The 18737-nt window shown below is 41.9% G+C and overlaps 1 protein-coding gene across 1 annotated transcript in view; it reads right to left on the bottom strand.

Annotated features, from left to right (window-relative positions):
* LOC124555338 (lipoamide acyltransferase component of branched-chain alpha-keto acid dehydrogenase complex, mitochondrial) overlaps nt 1–18737 on the bottom strand; it is a 106770-nt gene that overhangs the window by 58842 nt on the left and 29191 nt on the right. Inside the window, exon 2 of the mRNA XM_047129217.1 lies at nt 8084–8280. Coding sequence (XP_046985173.1) covers nt 8084–8280 — 197 coding nt within the window. The remainder of the gene's footprint in view (nt 1–8083; nt 8281–18737) is intronic.

Here is an 18737-nt window from a genome sequence, read left to right as displayed (position 1 = left end):
CTTTGAACAATCTCCTCCCCATTATTACAGCTGACAGTTTAACAACCAAGTCTTTCATTTGACGGAAAATGTCTGTCGATGTGTGTAGGTTATTTTTTTGGGGCCAGTTTTACAAGTTTCTCATTGTTCTCAAGGAATTTTTTCTTTTTCATCCACACTTCCACAGTTGTCGTGTTCAGTATATACCATTTTTTTCCCTGGCTGTATCTGCTTTCATCAAGCATCAAGGAAACTCTAGCCACTTATCTGGGTGAAATGTCTTTTATCTCACCTGTAAGCATAAAATTATGGACAATTGTAGATCTGCTCAATCCACACAAAAGTAAAAAAGTTAACAACTACCAAAGCAATGAAAGTAAGAAATAAAATAACACAATCAAGGAAAATACCTGAACACTACTAAAGTGAAAAAATGTAGGTTTTCCTACTTTGGTTGATGCCAATCTCTGTGCAGCTTTGATGGAAATTGCTGTTCTCCATTGCATACTACAATTATTGAAAAACAACTGCAAAGAACTTTCAAAGAGAGAAATATTTTGTAAATGTAAGTTAGCACAGATTCTCTGACTGTACATTATCATATTGAGAAAGTAAGTGTACTGTGACCAGAATGAGCAGTGGTTTTTTTTTTTTTTTTTAATTTCTTTTCTTTTTTTTAACAGTTGGCAACGAAGAGCGGTAAAGGGGGCGGGGGCGGGGGCGGGGGGGGGGGGGGGGCGGGGGGGGGGGGATCCCCTGAACAGAATAAGCATCACACGAAAACAGTATCATGCAAACTCATGTTGTAGTGTCCACATGCATGAAAGATGTCGGTAGGAAATCCTGCCAAGTGCAAGCTCTGATTTGCTTCCTACTTGCAGAAGGAATAACACCTATCAAAATATTTTCACAAATCAAGAAGGTTTACACCAAAGATGTTATGTATAGAATGAGTGTGTTTAAGTGGTAAAGGGAGTTCAGTGGAGGCAGAACAAATGTTCATGATGAACAGAGGAGTGGAAGACCTTCCATTTTGACTGATGAGTTGACGCAAAACATTGAGGAAACTGTTTGTGAAGGCTGCCGATTGACAGCTGATGAAATTTCTGTGCTGTTTCCACAACTCTCCAAAACTGTCTTATAATAAGAGAGCCACAGAAATGCTGGAATATCAGAAACTGTACATGAGATGGGTTCCAAAACAGCTGACAGAGCAGCACAAATAAAATCTGGTCAATAGCACTCATGAGTTTCTTGATCGATTTCGACTGGAAGGTGTGGATTTTCTGAGCTCTAACATGACTGGAGACGAAACATGGGTGGCTCATTACACACCTGAAACAAAAATACAGTCATCACAGTGGCATCGGACAAATATCCCATCTGCCAAAAAATTCAAAATCACAATTTCAGGCACAAAAATCATGGTCTCAGAGTTTTGCGACCTAAAAGGCGTCATTTTGGTCGAATTTCTGCCTCAAGGAGTGACCACAACAATACTGTGAGAGCCTTTAAAAAAGGGAGCTTAAAAAGAAATGGGGGGTGGGGGGGAATGCTGATGAGAGAAGTGTTCTTGTTGCACAACACCCGTCCTCACACAGCCTCAGCCAACAAGACACTATTGGACTCATTTGATAGGGATGTTTTGAACCACCTCCCATATTCCCCTCACTTGGTGCCTTCAGACTGTCATCTTTTCATATCCCTAAAGACACACATGATTGGAATTAAATTTTGAAATTACGAGCAGGTGCAGAAAGAGCTTCTGAAATGGGGGAAGGAGTTAGCAGGAGAGTTCTTTCAGGAGGGTATAAAGAAGCTCTGTGCCATGGTTCAACACGTGCATTGAATGAGATGGTAATTGTGTGGAAAAACAGTCAACAAATTTATCAACTATATCCTGTATTTTTTCAAATATACTTTTACTAAAAAAATATAAAAAATCTAGTACACTTGCTATCTGAAAATGCCTTGAAAAATGATAAAATGCTTGAAAAATTGCCTAAGAGTGTAATGATTTGTACAGAACTGTAGTATTTCATCTTTCTGTCAGCTTTTTCACTTTCCATACCACAGGAACCCATTGATATTGGATGGAAGATTTGTATCTGGTGGTGGTGGTGGTGGTTAGTGTTTAACATCCCGTCGACAACGAGGTCACTAGAGACGGAGCGCAAGCTCGGGTGAGGGAAGGATTGGGAAGGATATCGGCCGTGCCCTTTCAAAGGAACCATCCCGGCATTTGCCTGAAACGATTTAGGGAAATCACGGAAAACCTAGATCAGGATGGCCAGAGACGGGATTGAACCGTCGTCCTCCTGAATGCGAGTCCAGTGTGCTAACCACTGCGCCACCTCACTTGGTAAGATTTGTATCTGTTAACTGACTTATGACCATAACTTCCTAGGATTTTCTGATTTATCTTTTGTCAGTACCTGATCATGGAAATTATTGTAGAGTTTGCCATAACCTGACCACACAAGTCCACATGGTGTCATCCTTTAGGTATAAACTTAACAGGTTGAACCATGTGACAAGCCCACTTTAATGCAAGCTTTTTATTTCATAAAATGACCTTCCATTAGGGAAGTGGAATTTCTGTTCCGTATTGATAGATCTAAAAAAAAATAATGAATCTATTTGTTTCAATCTCACATTTGAATTTAACTGTTTGAAAATGGCATCTTTCGCACAAAGAAAACCATTGTACTGATGGTACTGTAAATTTTACATCAAACCACCCAACTCCACATAAAAGGCATTTTTTTCAATTTTTCTATCAATTGAGTGTTCAAAATTCCTTTGTCAAAAAATGAATATGATGATGAAACAGCAATAATAAGACTTTTTACGTAACATATATAAGCTTTTTACGTAAAATATATAAGAACAGTTTACTGTACTTTGACAAAGTGAGTACAAGGATTGCATCTGTCTTTCGAAAGTATAAAATGAGAGTATCTTTTGAAACAACAAATAGCTTGGGGTCTATTTTGCTGCATATTGTCTATACAAAGAACTTATTTCATGCTTTTGGATTTTATAAAATTTGGTTACCCAGACTGTTGGGCCTGTTATGTTGGCCAAACAGGAGGGAAGCTGGAAATTAGGTCACATTGTGTCAGAAAGAAAGGAAGCCACAGAGATACCGAGTATGGCTGCTCATTTACTTACAACAAAACATAGCTTTACTTGCACCAATACATTGTCGCCTACCTTCCAAGCTTCACACAAGTTCTCCTGAAAAACTTGCGGGACTAACACTCCTGGAAGAAAGGACAGTGCGGAGACATGGCTTAGTCATAGCCTGGAGGATGTTGCTAGAATGAGATTTTCACTCTGCAGTGGAGTGTGTGGTGATATAAAACTTCCTGGCAGATTAAAACTGTGTGCCAGACCAAAATTCGAACTGGGGACCTTTGTCTTTCACAGGCACATGCTCTACCAACTGAGCTACCCAAGCACAACTCACGACCGCACCCCACAGCTTTACTTCTGGCAGTACATTGTCTTCTACCTAAAAACCTTCATAAAAGATCCAGAGTTCAAGTCTCGGTCCGGCAGACAGTTTCAATCTGCCATGAAGTTTCATATCGCTGCACAGTCTGCTACAGAGTGAAACTCTCATTCTGGAAATATCCCCAAGCTGTGGCTAAGCCATGTCTCCACAATATCCTTTCTTCCAGGAGTGCTAGTCCCACAAGGTTTGCAGGGCAACTTCTGTGAAGTTTGGAAGGCAGGAGATGAGGTACTGGTGGAAGTAAACCTGTGGTCACGGGTCATGAGTCATGCTCAGTTGGTAGAGCACTTGCCTGCAAAAGACAAAGGTCACGAGTTTGTGTCTCAGTACAGCACACAGTTTTAATCTGCCAGAAAGTTTCAATCAGCATACACTCCGCCACAGAGTGAACATCTCATTCTGGGAACAAAAAATAGGTTGTTGACTTTGATGTGAGGCTGTTGCATAAGGGTGAGAAGGGCATGTTCCCCGATATCCTAGAAGAGCTAGAGATCATTTGCCATCAGAAAAATGTTAGCTGCAACCTGAATAATGATCAGCTCATTATGAAAAATGCCCATTTTTGGGAATTATTTGAGAACTGCTTGCTTGGAAGCAGTGAAAAATATGACCCAGGGGATACGAAATAGGTCCTGACTTCTTGCCAATATCTAGCAGCCACTGACGTATTACAGTATGAGTATGATGGCTATAATATTGAACTTAGGTAACTTTTTTCAAGTTATTTTGGTTTAGATGCATGTACACTGTTGATAAAATAAATTTCAGTGTCTTGTTTTATTGTATTTATAATTAAAAATCTGTACAAAGCGGATTGGCAAATCACACCAACAATCTACCCTGGTGATATTTTATACCATCTATGAATTATTCAGTAAATAATATGAGCCTCATACCTTGTCACAACGATTAAAATAAATAAAAGAAAAATTATACAAATCAGTTCCCATAGTCACAGCATGAATAATGTGCCTCCTAGCTGTTAATAAATTTTATGGATCTGGTTTTACTTATGCTTTTAAAGATTAAAAGAATAACTGCTCACAAGGAATGAGTCTGGCATTTTTTATATCTTCTGACGTTGACTGTTAAATGTGGCAGTACGTCAGTACAGTAATGTCAGTAATATTACTTGTATTTTATTTTATTTTATTTTATTTTGTTCCTATGTATCACATAGTTCATATAACGGGTGCCACACAACAAACCAATGTGTTCTCTGCACAGCCTACCTTCATTACACAGTAGTCTTTAATGACATGTGACAAGCGTGAACAACCAGGTGTAGACGTACTAGAGCATGTATAAAAACTATGAAATACTGGTACGTAACTTAATGTACAAGTGATATAGGCTATGTCGTGACCTTTAATTTCTGTATACTATGCTCTGACTATGTACTACTTATATTCTTAGCATTGATAATGGATAGATACTAGCCAATGTCTGAATCTGCTATAATAAAGCTAGAATGGAAACAATGACTGACTGCTGCTCTTTACCATTTTGAAAGCTCTTTATTTCACAAAATAGGACATAGTGTGGCAATGAAGAATACCATGACTTTCATATTCAACACATGTTGTGAATATGCTGTTGTAACACTTCATGTTCTGAACCTGTCCACTCCATGTTTAAAATAAGTTACACTGTGAAATCCAAAGTCAGCGTGTCAGCAAATAAACACTTCTGAAGATGGCTTTTTATTTTATTGACAATTTGACAAGAGATCAAATTTTAAGTGGACTGAAACAATGGTATCAATTAAAAACTTGCTCACTTTTTATCATTTAGGAGCCCCGCCGCTGTCACCAGTACATTGGCATTTTGTTACTTACAGCAACCAGTAAATTCTCATTACAGACCAGTTTGTGATAGAAGTATCCAATAACAAGTGGTCAGAATGAATTATTTCTTTGTAGTCAACAGTACACTGACTACAGTCACGTTTGGACTGAAAACTTTTACAATTTTGGTTTTTCTATTCAGGATGAGCCCTGCATTGTGGTTGACATAAATCTGTTTTAGGGGCTCTAAGTTTCATTCTAATATTTGCATCTTTATTTTTCTCCATGTTAAGCAGCATAAATAATTTTGGGGCTCATCCAATCAGAAAACAATACTGTTTCTGCCAGTCATGATTAACCCTTTTGCATTATGAGCAACAGCCAAACAAGAATTCAACTGATCACAAAATCAATCTGTCACAGAATCAGTATCATCCAGCACATGGGCAATGCTGTCAGTAATTATTTGAAAACCTACAACTTCAAATCAACTATAAAGGCTCAATTAAAAATTGATATCTACTCCATTCTGTTTCTAAAACATCTAACACAGCATACATCCGGGTGTGCAAAATTGTCCCGAGGACCAAAAGTATCTGCACAATTTGTTTATGCATTTCCTGCTGTTACAAAAAGTGTGGTAAGGAAATGAGTTTTAATCACAGTAATCGCACAGATGTGTGTATAGTGAACAGATAGTTTACGCTGTAAGAAAAGAGGATAGTCATTGATATGCCACAGAGTTCATTTCTGAATTTGCACAAAAGATAACTTTATGTTTAGCAGCTATTCTTAGCAACAACAGGAAGGAAATACAGGGTTTTCATGTCCCATCAATAACAAGATCATCAGAGAGAGAGAGTACAAGCTCAGATTGGTGACAGACAGGCCAGGAAGTCGATGGTGACATTATCAAAGACACCATCATAGATTTTACTTGATGTTATTTATGGAAACCACAGAAAACCATATCTGGATGGCCTGATGGGGAGCTGAACCACAACTCTTACAAAAGTGAGTCCATTGTCTTGACCACTTCACTCGGTCTCAATAATGCAAACCTATACAGGGTGAAAAGTATTTAAACCGACAAACTCTGGGAGGTTGTAGGTGACATCAAAACAAATATTTTTCCCTTTTTTCCCTAATGTCATTTTTTCGTATGAGGAGAATTTAAACCGGTAGAGGAAGATTTCTCTGGCGGCAAATTAATTAAACCAACAAAAACTTTTCCATTTTTTTATGACCAAGAGACAACACATTAACACAACTCAATTTCAATTACAGTAGATTTTCAAAAATGCCTCCATTGACACGTCAACAAAGATAACACCATCGGATCAAGTTCTGTCTGACATGGGCAAAAACCCCAGGAGTATCCTGAATTGTTCCTGCTGCTGCTACTATCCGGGCAACCAGATCCTCTTCTGATGCAACAGGAGTTGCGTAAACAATGTTGCGCATCTCCCCCCACACAAAAAATTCCAGAGGGGACGTATCTGGGGATCGAGCAGGCCATGGTACAGGACCACCTCTGAACCGTCAGTCCAGGAATCGACGACTGAAATGTGCCGGCGTCCCGTCACATTGGAACCACATGCATTGTCTTGTAGGGAGCGGGACGTCTTCTAGCAATTCTGGCGAGAAAATTGTAATAGTGCCTGCCATTTAATGGCCTAGGTAGCAGATACGGCACAATTAAACAGTCCCCAACAACACTGACCCACACATTAACGAAGAACTGCACTTGATGAGCACTAGCAACTATGGCATGTGGGTTATCCTCACTCCAAACACGCGAATTGTGCATGTTGAAGACTCCATCATGCCCGAACGTTGCTTCATCAGTAAACAACACAGAGGATGGAAATGTAGGATGCATTTCACACTGTTCCAGGTACCACTGCGAAAACTGTGCTCTGGGTAGATAATTAACTGGTTACAGGTTGTGGACACGCTGTAAGTGAAATGGACATAACAATTGCTCTCGAAGGACTGTTCTTACATTCGTCTGATTCGTCCCCGTGTTACGTGCAATTGCACGAGTGCTGATTGAAGGATCCCGCTCCACATGGTGCAAGACAGCTTCCTCAAATTGGAGTATTCTTATCGTGCGCGGCGTCCCTGTCCAGGTAATCTGTTAAATGACCCAGTCTCAAGCAGACATTGGTACACAGCAGCAAAGGTCGTATGATGCGGGATACGGCGATTAGGATATTGTTGGCGATAAACCCGCTGTGCAGCTCGTCCGTTGTGATGCGCTACATTGTATGCACCAATCATATCAGTGTACACACTCCAGGTGTGTCGCTCCATTAGTAAACATAGACAATGCACTACTACACTGGTGGACAGCAGTTGCCTACACCTGAAGAGCATAATACGCCCTCTAACAACTGAAGATCGTAATACGCCCTCTAGCAACTGAAGATCGTAATACAGCCTCTAACAACTGAAGAGCGTAATACGACGTCCACCGGTTTAAATAATCGTCATAGGAAAAAAAGTAACATTAGGAAAAAATATTTGTTTTGATGTCCCCTACAACCTCCCAGCACTTGTCGGTTTAAATACTTTTCACCCTGTACAATCAATATACAACGAAGAGGATACCTGCAATCCTAATGCACAAGCAGTTATAAGGCATGTTCAGAAAGTAAGTGTACTAGATTTTATATTTTTTTTAGAAAAAGTGTATTTGAAAAAAATAAGATAGAACAGATTTGAATGCAGGGATACAATCAAAAGAGATGACACCATAAATCTGGAAGATGAAATACCTTTGACATTAACATACCATTCTTTTATAACCACCTCTGTAATACCTTCTCCAATGTCAGACAGTTTGAATGAAACTTTTTCTGCTAATATTGACATTACTTGAAAATTTCTTCGTGACTGGTCTATAAAAGTGACTGGCCTCAATCTCTTGTTAAAAGCATGCTGTGGAATGCTACTGGAATATTTTGCTGTTGTTGGCAGGCATGTTAAAACCTAAGAAAGACAAAAGAATTACACCAAATTACTTGAAATAAAAAAAAATTAAAATAAAAGATACAAGAAAATAACTGAGGGTGAGTACAGCAGTAACAACCACAGTATAAAAGAAAAGAAAAAAAAATTAACAGCTAGAAAAATGCTTACAAGTTAGTGAAAGTGAAAAATTGTTGGGGCATCAAAACAGAATATTTGCAAAGCAGCAGCTTACACACACACACACACACACACACACACACACACACACACAGAGAGAGAGAGAGAGAGAAGCAACACAATGATGATAAAAATATGAAAACAAAGAATGAAGAGCTTGTCATCCTCGCCTACTGTGAGTGATATACAGGAGTAATTCCAGTGCATATCTTATGGCATCCTCAAACAATAAATGCAGTTTTGTGTGCATAGCAGTGGAAAAGTCTGATTAAAACTTTTGAGTTGAACTGTCACTACAATCCGAGCCTTCACCTTTCATGCCAGTGATTTCAATAAATAAGTCAACTGAGCACCCCACATTACCTGATTCAAAGCTGCAATCTGCCAGTAACGTGTTCCTCTTTTGTCAAATTTTGAGAAAGAGTCTCCAACATACTTTGCCCGATTACTAGCAGAACTAAGGGATAGAGCAAAGAGTAACTTCAAGATAGCGTAAGGGTTCTCCACACTATTATCTCACCTAGGAGAGATATTGGAAGAGACAGGATGGAGAACTTTTCTAGAATTTGGAAAAATAGAGTAGCTTGGAGCTTTTTGTTGAGTTGAAGGCACATGAGCTGAGCAAGAAAGGCAATACCTGGTTCTGCAAATGGTTTTAATCTCTAAGGAGTTTCCATCAAAAATCTAGGTCCTAACTTACAAAAATAACCCATCTGTCAGAGTTATGATTTACAGAAATAGCCTCAGCACACTCCACTCATTTCTAAGATTCTCACTGCACTGGTTCAGCCTCATCAGCATTCATTAGCGCCATTAGAAACGGATCAACAGTGACTGTTGGAGATGGTAATGATATATCGAAAATAAGAATATTTTGAAGAAATAATATTGATATTTATAACTTGATATTACGCTGTCAATACATATACAATATTGCACATTTCCACTGTATGCATATTGCGCTATCATAATTTTATTTTCTATATTGTTTTATTAATTGGGTCAAAGCAACTGCTGTTTTTCATAGAGCTTATCAAATAAACTTAATAAAATGAAAATTCATTACATTTTTTAGTACCACAATGATGTATGACATGTATTAAAAACATTACAGACATTGTTAGATTTTCTTGAAAGTGAAACTTTGAAAATGGTACAGGATGTGAGGACATATTGGAACTCCACAGTCCACATGATGGAATGATTTTTGGTTTTGTCAAACATGGCAGCATTCTTGTTTCTTGGCCTGAATCCCTGCCAATGCTGACTATTATGGAGCTAGAACTGCTAAAGTAGTTCAGAACTTAACTTATTTAGTGTGTCAGACGGGAGAATTATTGGAAGAAATGAGTGTCACAGCAATAATGGCAACTCCACTGCTAAATTGTTTCCTCCGGATCAAAAACAAGTCTTTCTGGGTACAAATTTATCAGCAAGAGCTCTAAACTAGATTTTAAAAAAAAAAACATATTGCAGTCCTGGCAGAAAGGTATCATCATTGGAGTCAGAGACTAAAATAGAAACAATAATAGGTTCTTCATATACACTGAGGCAACAAAAGTCATGGGATACCTCCTAATACTGTGTTGGATTTCTTTTTGCTCAGCATGGTGCAGCAACTGGACATGGCATGGACTCAACAAGTTGATGGAAGTCCCCTACAGAAATATTGAGCCATGCTGCCTCTATAGCTATCCATAATAGTGGAAGTGATGCTGGTGTAGGATTTTGCACACAAACTGAACTCTTGATTATGTTTCATAAATGCTCAATTGGATTGACATCAGGCGGTCTAGGTTGCCAAATCATTTGCTTGAACTGTCCAGAATGTTCATCAGATCAATCATGCACAGTTGTGGCCTAGTGATATAGCACACTGTTATTCATAAGAATTCCATCACTGTTGGGGAACATGAAGTCCACAGATGGCTTAAAATGGTTCTCAGCTAGCTGAACATAACCATTTCCAACCAATAATTGGTTCAGTCATGTCAGAGGACCTAGTCAATTACATGTAAATACAGCCCACATCATTATGGAGCCACCACCAGTATGCACAGTGCCTTGTTGACAACTTGGGTCCATGGCTTTGTGGGGTCTGCATCACACCCAAACTCTACCAGCACCTCTTACCAACTGAAATCGGGACTTGCCTGACCAGGCCACAGGACTTGCCTGACCAGGCCAAAGGACTTGCCTGACCAGGCCACAGTTTTCCAATCATCTAGGGTCTGACTGACATGGTCATGAGCCCAAAAGAGGTGCTGCAAGTGATGTCATGCTGTTAGCAAAGGCACTTGCATCAGTCGTCTCCTGCCATAGCCCATTAACGCCAAATTTTGCTGCACTGTCCTAACAGATATGTTTGTCATACATCCCACACGGATTTCTGCTGTTATTTCATGCAGTATTGCTTGTCTATTAGCACTGACAACACTATGCAGACACCACTGTTCGCAGTTGTTAAGTTAAAGGCTGTCAACCACTGTGTTGTCAGTGGTGAGAGGTAATGCCTGAAATTTGGTATTCTCGGTACACTCTTGACACTGTGGAGATCTTGGAATATTGAAATTCCTAAAGATTTTCAAAATGGAATGGACAATATGTGTAGCTCCAACCACCACTCCGGATTCAAAGCCTATTAATTCCTGCTGTGCAACCATAATCACATTGAAAACTTTTTCACATGAATCACCTGAGTACAAATGACAGCTCTGCCAATGCACTGCCATTTTATACGTTGTGTATGCGATACTACTGCCATCTGTGTATCTGCATATCGCTATCCAATAAATTTTATCACCTCAATGTATATGATTACTTCACAAGTTGCTAACACTGAACACTCCCCAGAAAATGTGAGAGCTTTTGTACTGTGCTGTGAAGCTTTAGTAAGCAGAAATATCACTCTACTTGTTGAAACCTGTAGCTACCAATCACAGAGCAAATCCTTTGAAGATAGGGAAAAATCTCAAGCACGTGTACCCAACACACTGTTTAAGCAAGACAATATTTAAGTGTTGTTGCTATTTCTGTAGCAGCTAGAAGGCTGGCAGAACAATCACTTTAAAAAAAATATACTTTCCTTTCTTTTTAAGAGACTACCACAGAAATATTAGAAGTCATTTAAACCAAGACACATTCACAACAATGAACTACTCCCACTCTCACAATAAAGAAAAATCAGCTTTCTGTAAAGTGTGTGGGAGGGGGGTGCTTTTTTTTTAAGATTTTGTCAAATATCCATTTCTTTAACAGTGACAATATTTTTAAATTAATAATTTTTTGTTAGTATTTACCTCGATACCAATCCTGAATATCATTCCATTGAGCCAACAACTGCATCTACATCTGTATATGTATTCTGCAAGGCACCACACAGTGCGTGGTGACAGTGCTATGAGTAGTCATTCCCTTTCCTGATCCTCACAAATGGAGCAAGGGACAACTGACTGTCTCTATACCTCCACACGACCCCTAATTTCTCTTATCTTGTCTTCACAGTTCTTACATGACACATACAATGGTGGCAGTAGAAGTGTTCTGCAGTGTCACAGACACCAGAGCACTCAACTTTCTCAACAGTGTTTTGCAAAAAGAATGTCATCTTCACTCCAGGGATTCCCATTTGAGTTCATGAAACATTTCTGTTGTACTTGTGTGCTGATCGAACCTGCCAGTAACAAATCTAGCAGCAAGATTCTGAATTGCTTCAATGTCTTCCTTTAATCCAACCTAGTGGAGTCCTAGACACTTTAGAACTACTGCAGAATGGGTTACACAAGTGTTCTACATGTGGTCTGCATTATATATGAGGTACACTTCCCTAGAACTCTGGCAATAAACCAAAGACAATCATTCCCCTTCGCTACTATCGACCTTACATGCCCATTTCATTTCATATTACTTTGCACTGTCATACCTAGATATTTGAACAATGTGACTGTGTCAAGCAGTATATCACTAATATTGTAATCGTAACATACAGAATTGTTTTTCCTTCTCATCTGTATTACTTTACATTTTTCTTGATTTAGAATACACTGCCAATCATCACACCAAATAGAAATACTGTCCTAGTCAACCCATATCACCCAACAGTTGCTCAATGACGATAGCCTTCCATATTCTACAGCATTATGAGCAAACAGTTGCAGATTGCTGCTCACTTTATCTGTCAGGTTGTTTATGTAATACAGAGAAAAAGAGTGGTCTTATCAGAGTTCCCTGGCAGACTTCTGACGATCTCTGATGAACACTCACCATCCAGGACAATGTACTAGGTTCTGTTATTTCAGAAGTCTTGAAGCCACTCACATATCTGGGAACCTATTCTGTAAGCGAGGACCTTTGTTAACAGTCTGCAGTTTGGCACTGTGTCCAGTGTTTTCCAGAAATCTAGGAAGGAGCTTATGTCTTTCACAGTAGCTTGGTTGGTTGGTTAGTGGGTGGGAAGAGGTAGGGGGGGGGGGGGGGAGGGGGTAAGTTAGCTTGGTTGGTTGGTTAGTGGGTGGGAAGAGGTAGGGGGGGTGGGGGGTAAGTGACCAAACAGAAGATCATCAGTTCGTTGATCCAAGAGTGGTGAATGCACATGTAGAGATGTCCATGGAGAACGTTTTCTGATCTAGTCGGGAGAACTATAACAGTAAAAGTGATATGGCTAAAAACAAAACAGACATCCTTTGCATTGTCAATAATAAAAGCAAGATGAAGGAAATAGGGAATTCAGCAGGTGGGCGTTCCTGTGGCTCTGCAAGGAACAGGGAAAGTCCCACCCACAACATAGGACAGTGGATTCCTTCCATGAGAAGCAGAAGGAAGTACCCCGTACTGCAGTAGTGTCCTTGATTGTGTGTAGTTTATTAGATGGGACAGTAGCTCATCAGATGTCATTCCATTTCTGAGCGAGCAGAGATCTTATGTCAATATAAGTGCTCCTCTATCCTAACAATCAGTCAGTTCATTCCTGGGATATTCACATGACTTAGAACCCACAGAAAAGCAACTAAGCAGGCAGCACAATGAAGGTTAGTGAGAAGGTCATGAATAGCAGAGACCAAAGGGAAGCAAGAATAGCATTGATCAATAGCATGGAGACTACTCAGTGAGTCAGTACATTTTAAAACACGGACAAGGGAGACATGTTTAGTAAAATGGAAGGCTCTGCTAACGGCTACCAGCTCTGCCATAAACACACTACATGTTCCTGACAATGAATGGTGTTCCATACCAGGAGGTGTAAAAGCACATCCTTTCTGACTCACAGTTTTAGAGCCATCAGTGTAAAATAAAGTAGCACCCTGGAACTCTTGAAGAACTGGACTTGATAGACGATGAAAGGCCACAGGGGCAAGACTAAAAATTCAGAAGACATCGATCCTAATCTGTGGCCCAGACAACCACGGGGAAGTGTGCAGGTAAACGGGGAGCACAGTCCGGGGAGAGGAGATCAATACCTTGGCAGAGAGAAGCGAGGCGCACTCCAACTGGTAATCCCACCTCACAGCGGGTATCAGGAGGACAGCACCCTTCGTACATAAAGAGAATGGGATATGTGGGATGATCAGGGAATTGTTGAATAGTGGTTCAATAGGAGACCAAGAGCTGGTACTGCCAAATCTGAAGAGGGAAGATCTCCATTTTGGCAAGGAGACTGTCTACGGGAATAGTCTGAAAGACACCAGTGGCCAGACACTCGCCATGGTGGTGGACTGGATCTAAGAGCTTCACAGCTGCCGAACCGACCTGCACCCCAAGATGTGTGGGTAGGGAAGCTGAGAGGTTAAGCTTCTACATACAGATAGTTTTCAAGTGGCGAATATGGGGCGGCCGGGTCAGACTTTTATCAAAAAGGAGGAGAAAAAAACGGGACTGTGCTACAACATCCAGGTGCTGGGTAGCCAAGTCGAGTTTCAGGTTAGGATGGACCGTAGTACAACAGCTGAAATGCGTGACCTATGTTTTTGTAAGGAGAGAATTGGAAACCATGGGAAGGAGCCAATGCAGACACCTGTCAATGGTACCTTGGAGCTGGCATTCAGTAGAGGCTACCGAGTAGGAGCTGTACCAAATGCAAAAATTGTCAACATGTAAAGCAGTGGTGACCAGCGGCCCAACAGCAGAACTTGCCCACAGATGGCGATGAGGAAGAGAGTGACACTCAACACAGAGCTCTATGGATGCCATTCTCTTGGACCTGTGGCGAGCTGACCGAAGTGCTAACTCTTACTCAGAACAACTGGCGGGATAAAAACTGACAAATAAAAGTTGGTAGGGGGCCTCAAAAGCCCCAGTCATGGAGGATGAGTAAAATGCGATGACACCAAGCAGTGTCGTATACCTTAAATAGGCCAAAAAGGACAGCAATAAGGTATTGAGGTTTAGCAAAAGTATGTCAGATTGCTCCTTCCAACCTAAGCAGATGGTCGGTGTGGATCATCCCTCCCAGAAACCACACTAATAGGGGGCCAAAAGGCCTCAAGATTCAAGAACCCAGCATGATCAGCAGGCAACCATAGTTTCAAGCAGCTTACACAGTACATTGGTCAGGATAATCAGCTGGCAACTGTCACGAGATGTTGGGTTCTTTCTTGGCTTAAGGATTGGGGCAATTATGCTATCTTGCTATTGTGAGGGGAACGCATCTTGGGGACAAATGTGGTTGAAGACCCTGAGGAAGGATGCCTTTGGGGATCATTGAGGTGTTGGATCAGGGCCTAGGGCTGTGTTGTGGGACGTGGCAAGAGTCTGAAGAAGTTCCCAGTCAGTGAAGGGTTCATTATAGGATTCAGCTTGGTGGGGAGTAAAACATAAGGAGATGTCTTTAACTTGTCGCTTCTGCAGTAGAAAGGTAGCCAGACAGGAAGACGACACTGATGTTGTTGGAAAGCGGGTCACAAGGTGTTCTACAAAAAACAATGAATCGGTGAAAAGACCATCCTGTAGGACAAGACCAAGAACAGCTGTCGATGGTTGGTAGTCCATAAGACAATGGAGCTTGGCCCACGCTGAGATGAAGAGGCATATATCTCCAGCGAAGACACACAGCACTCCTAGCATTCCTTCTTACGGTGTTTGATCAGACAGCAAGCCTTAGCATGAAGTCACATAAAGGTGATAAGGTTGGTCTACGAAGGATGTTGTCTGAATCGTTGCAGGGCTCATCAGCTTTTCCTGAATGGCTACCGCAGTGTCTTTGGTCCACCACAGCACCAGCCAACAGTGTGTGTGTGTGTGTGTGTGTGTGTGTGTGTGTGTGTGTGTGTGTGTAGGGGGGAGGGGGGGGGCAGGAGCTGCAGAAAGAGGAATAGCACATAGCAGTTTCAATGGCATAGATGATCGTGTCTGAAATGCCTTGCACAACCTCATCTATACAATCCAACAGAGAGGTGGTAAATGTAACAGCATGGTCTGTGAGAAGCTGGTCTATTAGAAGGTCCCTACCACATGAAGTGTTACTCTCCCACATGGAATTGTGCACATGTTTAAGTCCCCAAACAGGAGATGGGTTATTGGATTAATGTGGTCAATTCAACGTAAGTAAGTGGCCTGCCTGAAGGTAGTTCACCATTGCAAATGGTAACCCAAAGTCATTCACTGACAATATCCCTATGAACTAAAGTACAGACCTCTCCAGATGCCGTCTCTGGACCAGTACAGTTCTGACAGAATGCACAATAACAACAGAGCATTGCAGAATGATTTTCAGTGAAGTGCAATTCTTGGAGAGCTATGCAAAACTTCAGAAGAGGAAATAATGTTATGTAGTTCTGATAAGATAACAGTAGTACCCATTACAATTTGACTGAGTGATCACTTGACCGGTGGCTAGGTTAGATGTGAAGGGGCCAGGAGGACCTGTCACACCACAGGATCACAGCATGTCATCTGTGGAGATGGAACCACACCCACAAACACTGGCTTCGAATCCAACTGTGTGGGGGGATCAGGTGTGTCCATGGGCACCAGAGGGGCCTTGTCCCAATTCTTCTTCTTCTTCTTCTTCTTCTTCTTCTTTCCTTCATAACCTTTGGTGGACAAGGTTTGTTCAATGGGCAATCTGCAGTGAGCATGGGGACATATGAATAGTAGACAGCCCTGAGACCCACAGGCTATGGTTCCTTCAGCCACTGTTTGGTGTCAGGCCTCCGGTCTTGTGGTTGCTAGGGAGAGTGATCCTGAGAGTGAGCCCTGTCACCAGTAGATGGTGAGGAAGAACACTTCTCTGGCCAAGTGCAGACAGTTGTTCCTGAAGAAGGTACCATGGGAACGATGGGAGAGGAAGGTGGTGACAGATCTGGTTTGGAGATGATCGTGATTTTTAGCATAATTTATCGTCAGGATGTAGGCGCTCATATTTCTTCCATGCCTCAGTATGTAATAGGCAGTCCATAGATTCGTATTCCTGGATCTTCTGTTCATCGTTGTAAACTAGGCAAACTGGCAAAAACGGATGGTGACATTTTGCACAATTGACACACAAAGTTGGATGTTTACAAGGATCACCTGTTTACAAGGAACATCTTTGTGGTAATTAGCAGTGGCCACATTTTGGGTCCACCATGCAGTGGAATGACATATGTGCGAAGCATGAACATCTGAAGCACCTCATAGGCAGTAGGACATATGGTTTCACATCACACTTGTACACCATGACCTTAACTTTCTGCTGGGGGACATTTTCTTCAGAAGCTAAGAAAGACACCTGCGCCACCCAAACACAGATATGGCTACATGGCCCGTAAACCATTTCCCAGAGTCCCTGTGCCCCATCCTGGGCACTACTCCTTGGAAACCACTGCCCAGAGTCCCTGTGCCCCAGCCAGGATGGCACATACTCCTTGGCTTACATGACGAGCTTCCAACTCAGGCACCAACAATACGATCCCTGCATGGTCAGAGGACTACCACCATGCAGAGGTACTTGACAACCCCCAACAGACTGGCTACCATGCTCGGTTTGCAAAGAACGAAAGGATGCTGGTTGGTTGGTTTGTGGGATTGAAGGGACCAGACTGCTAGGGTCATCAGTCCCTTTTTCCACAGACACAAACCACCCACAAAGAATACAAATTAACAATGGAGACGACAAGAGATGACACAGGACAATAAAGACTCAGACAGAGACATGACAAAAAAAATTTAAATCACAAACAGTGTGACAGTGGTTGGCCAACCATAGAGACAAAAAAGGAAAAGCCAACCATCAAGAAACACACTAAAAAACTAAGTCTAAAACTGTAGGCCAAAGGCCAGACTCAACACAAAATAAGGACAATCACTTAGATCAAGTGATAAAAGCCCCCTCAAGAATAAAATGCAAAACTAAGCCAGCCATGGCAGTGTCATCTGTTGAAAGTGCAGGGAGCATATCAGGCAGCGCAAACGTCTGCCTGAGTGCAGTTAAAAGGGGACAGGCCATCAAAATGTGGACCACCGTCAAAGCTGACCCGCAGCAACACAGAGGTGGGTCCTACCAGCGCAAGAAATAGCTGTGCATCATCAGGTATGGCCAATGTGCAGCCGGCAGAGGACAACAGATGCCTTGCAACAGACCCGCAAGGAAGTGCGCCACGCACCGGTAGCATCCTTGAAGGCCCAAAGTTTGTTGGGTGAAGGTAGGGTGTGCCATTTTTCACCCCAGGTGCAAAGTACCTTATGCCGCAAAACTAACCTGAGGTCACTCTCTGAAAGGCCAATCATCAAGGCTGGTGCACCTACAGCCTGTTTGGCCAGTGTGTCAACTCGTTCATTTCCCGGGATGCCGACATGACCCGGGGTCCACACAAAGACCACGGAGTGGCCGCAACGGGCTAGAGTATGGAAGGACTCCTGGATAGCTATTACCAGACGAGAGTGAGGGAAACACTGGTCGATAGCTCCTAAACTACTCAGGGAGTCACTACAGATAACGAAGGACTTACCTGAGCAGGAGTGGATATACTCTAGGGAGCGAGAGATGGCGAACAGCTCAGCACTAAAAACGCTGCATCCAGCCAGCAATGAGTGTTGTTCACAATGATCTCCAAGAGTAAGAGCATAACTGACATGACCAGCGACCATCGAACTGTCAGTATAGACGTCAGAGCCTTGAAACGCAGCAAGGATTGATAGAAAGCAGCGGCAGAGGGCCTCAGGAGGGACTGAGTCTTTCGGGCCCTGTGCCAAATCGAGCCGAAGGAATGGGCGGGGCACACACCACTGGGGTGTACGCAGAGGGGCCCAGAAAAGAGGTGGAAGAGGGAAAACCTCAAGCCCAGAGAGAAGAGCTCTGACGCGAACAGCGATCGTACAACCCG

This window comes from Schistocerca americana, chromosome X (genome assembly GCF_021461395.2).
Source record: "Schistocerca americana isolate TAMUIC-IGC-003095 chromosome X, iqSchAmer2.1, whole genome shotgun sequence".
In the NCBI taxonomy this organism is placed as follows: Eukaryota; Metazoa; Arthropoda; class Insecta; order Orthoptera; family Acrididae; genus Schistocerca; species Schistocerca americana.
The sequence above is the reverse complement of the archived record's forward strand: the minus strand, read 5'-3'. Positions and strand labels throughout refer to the sequence as shown.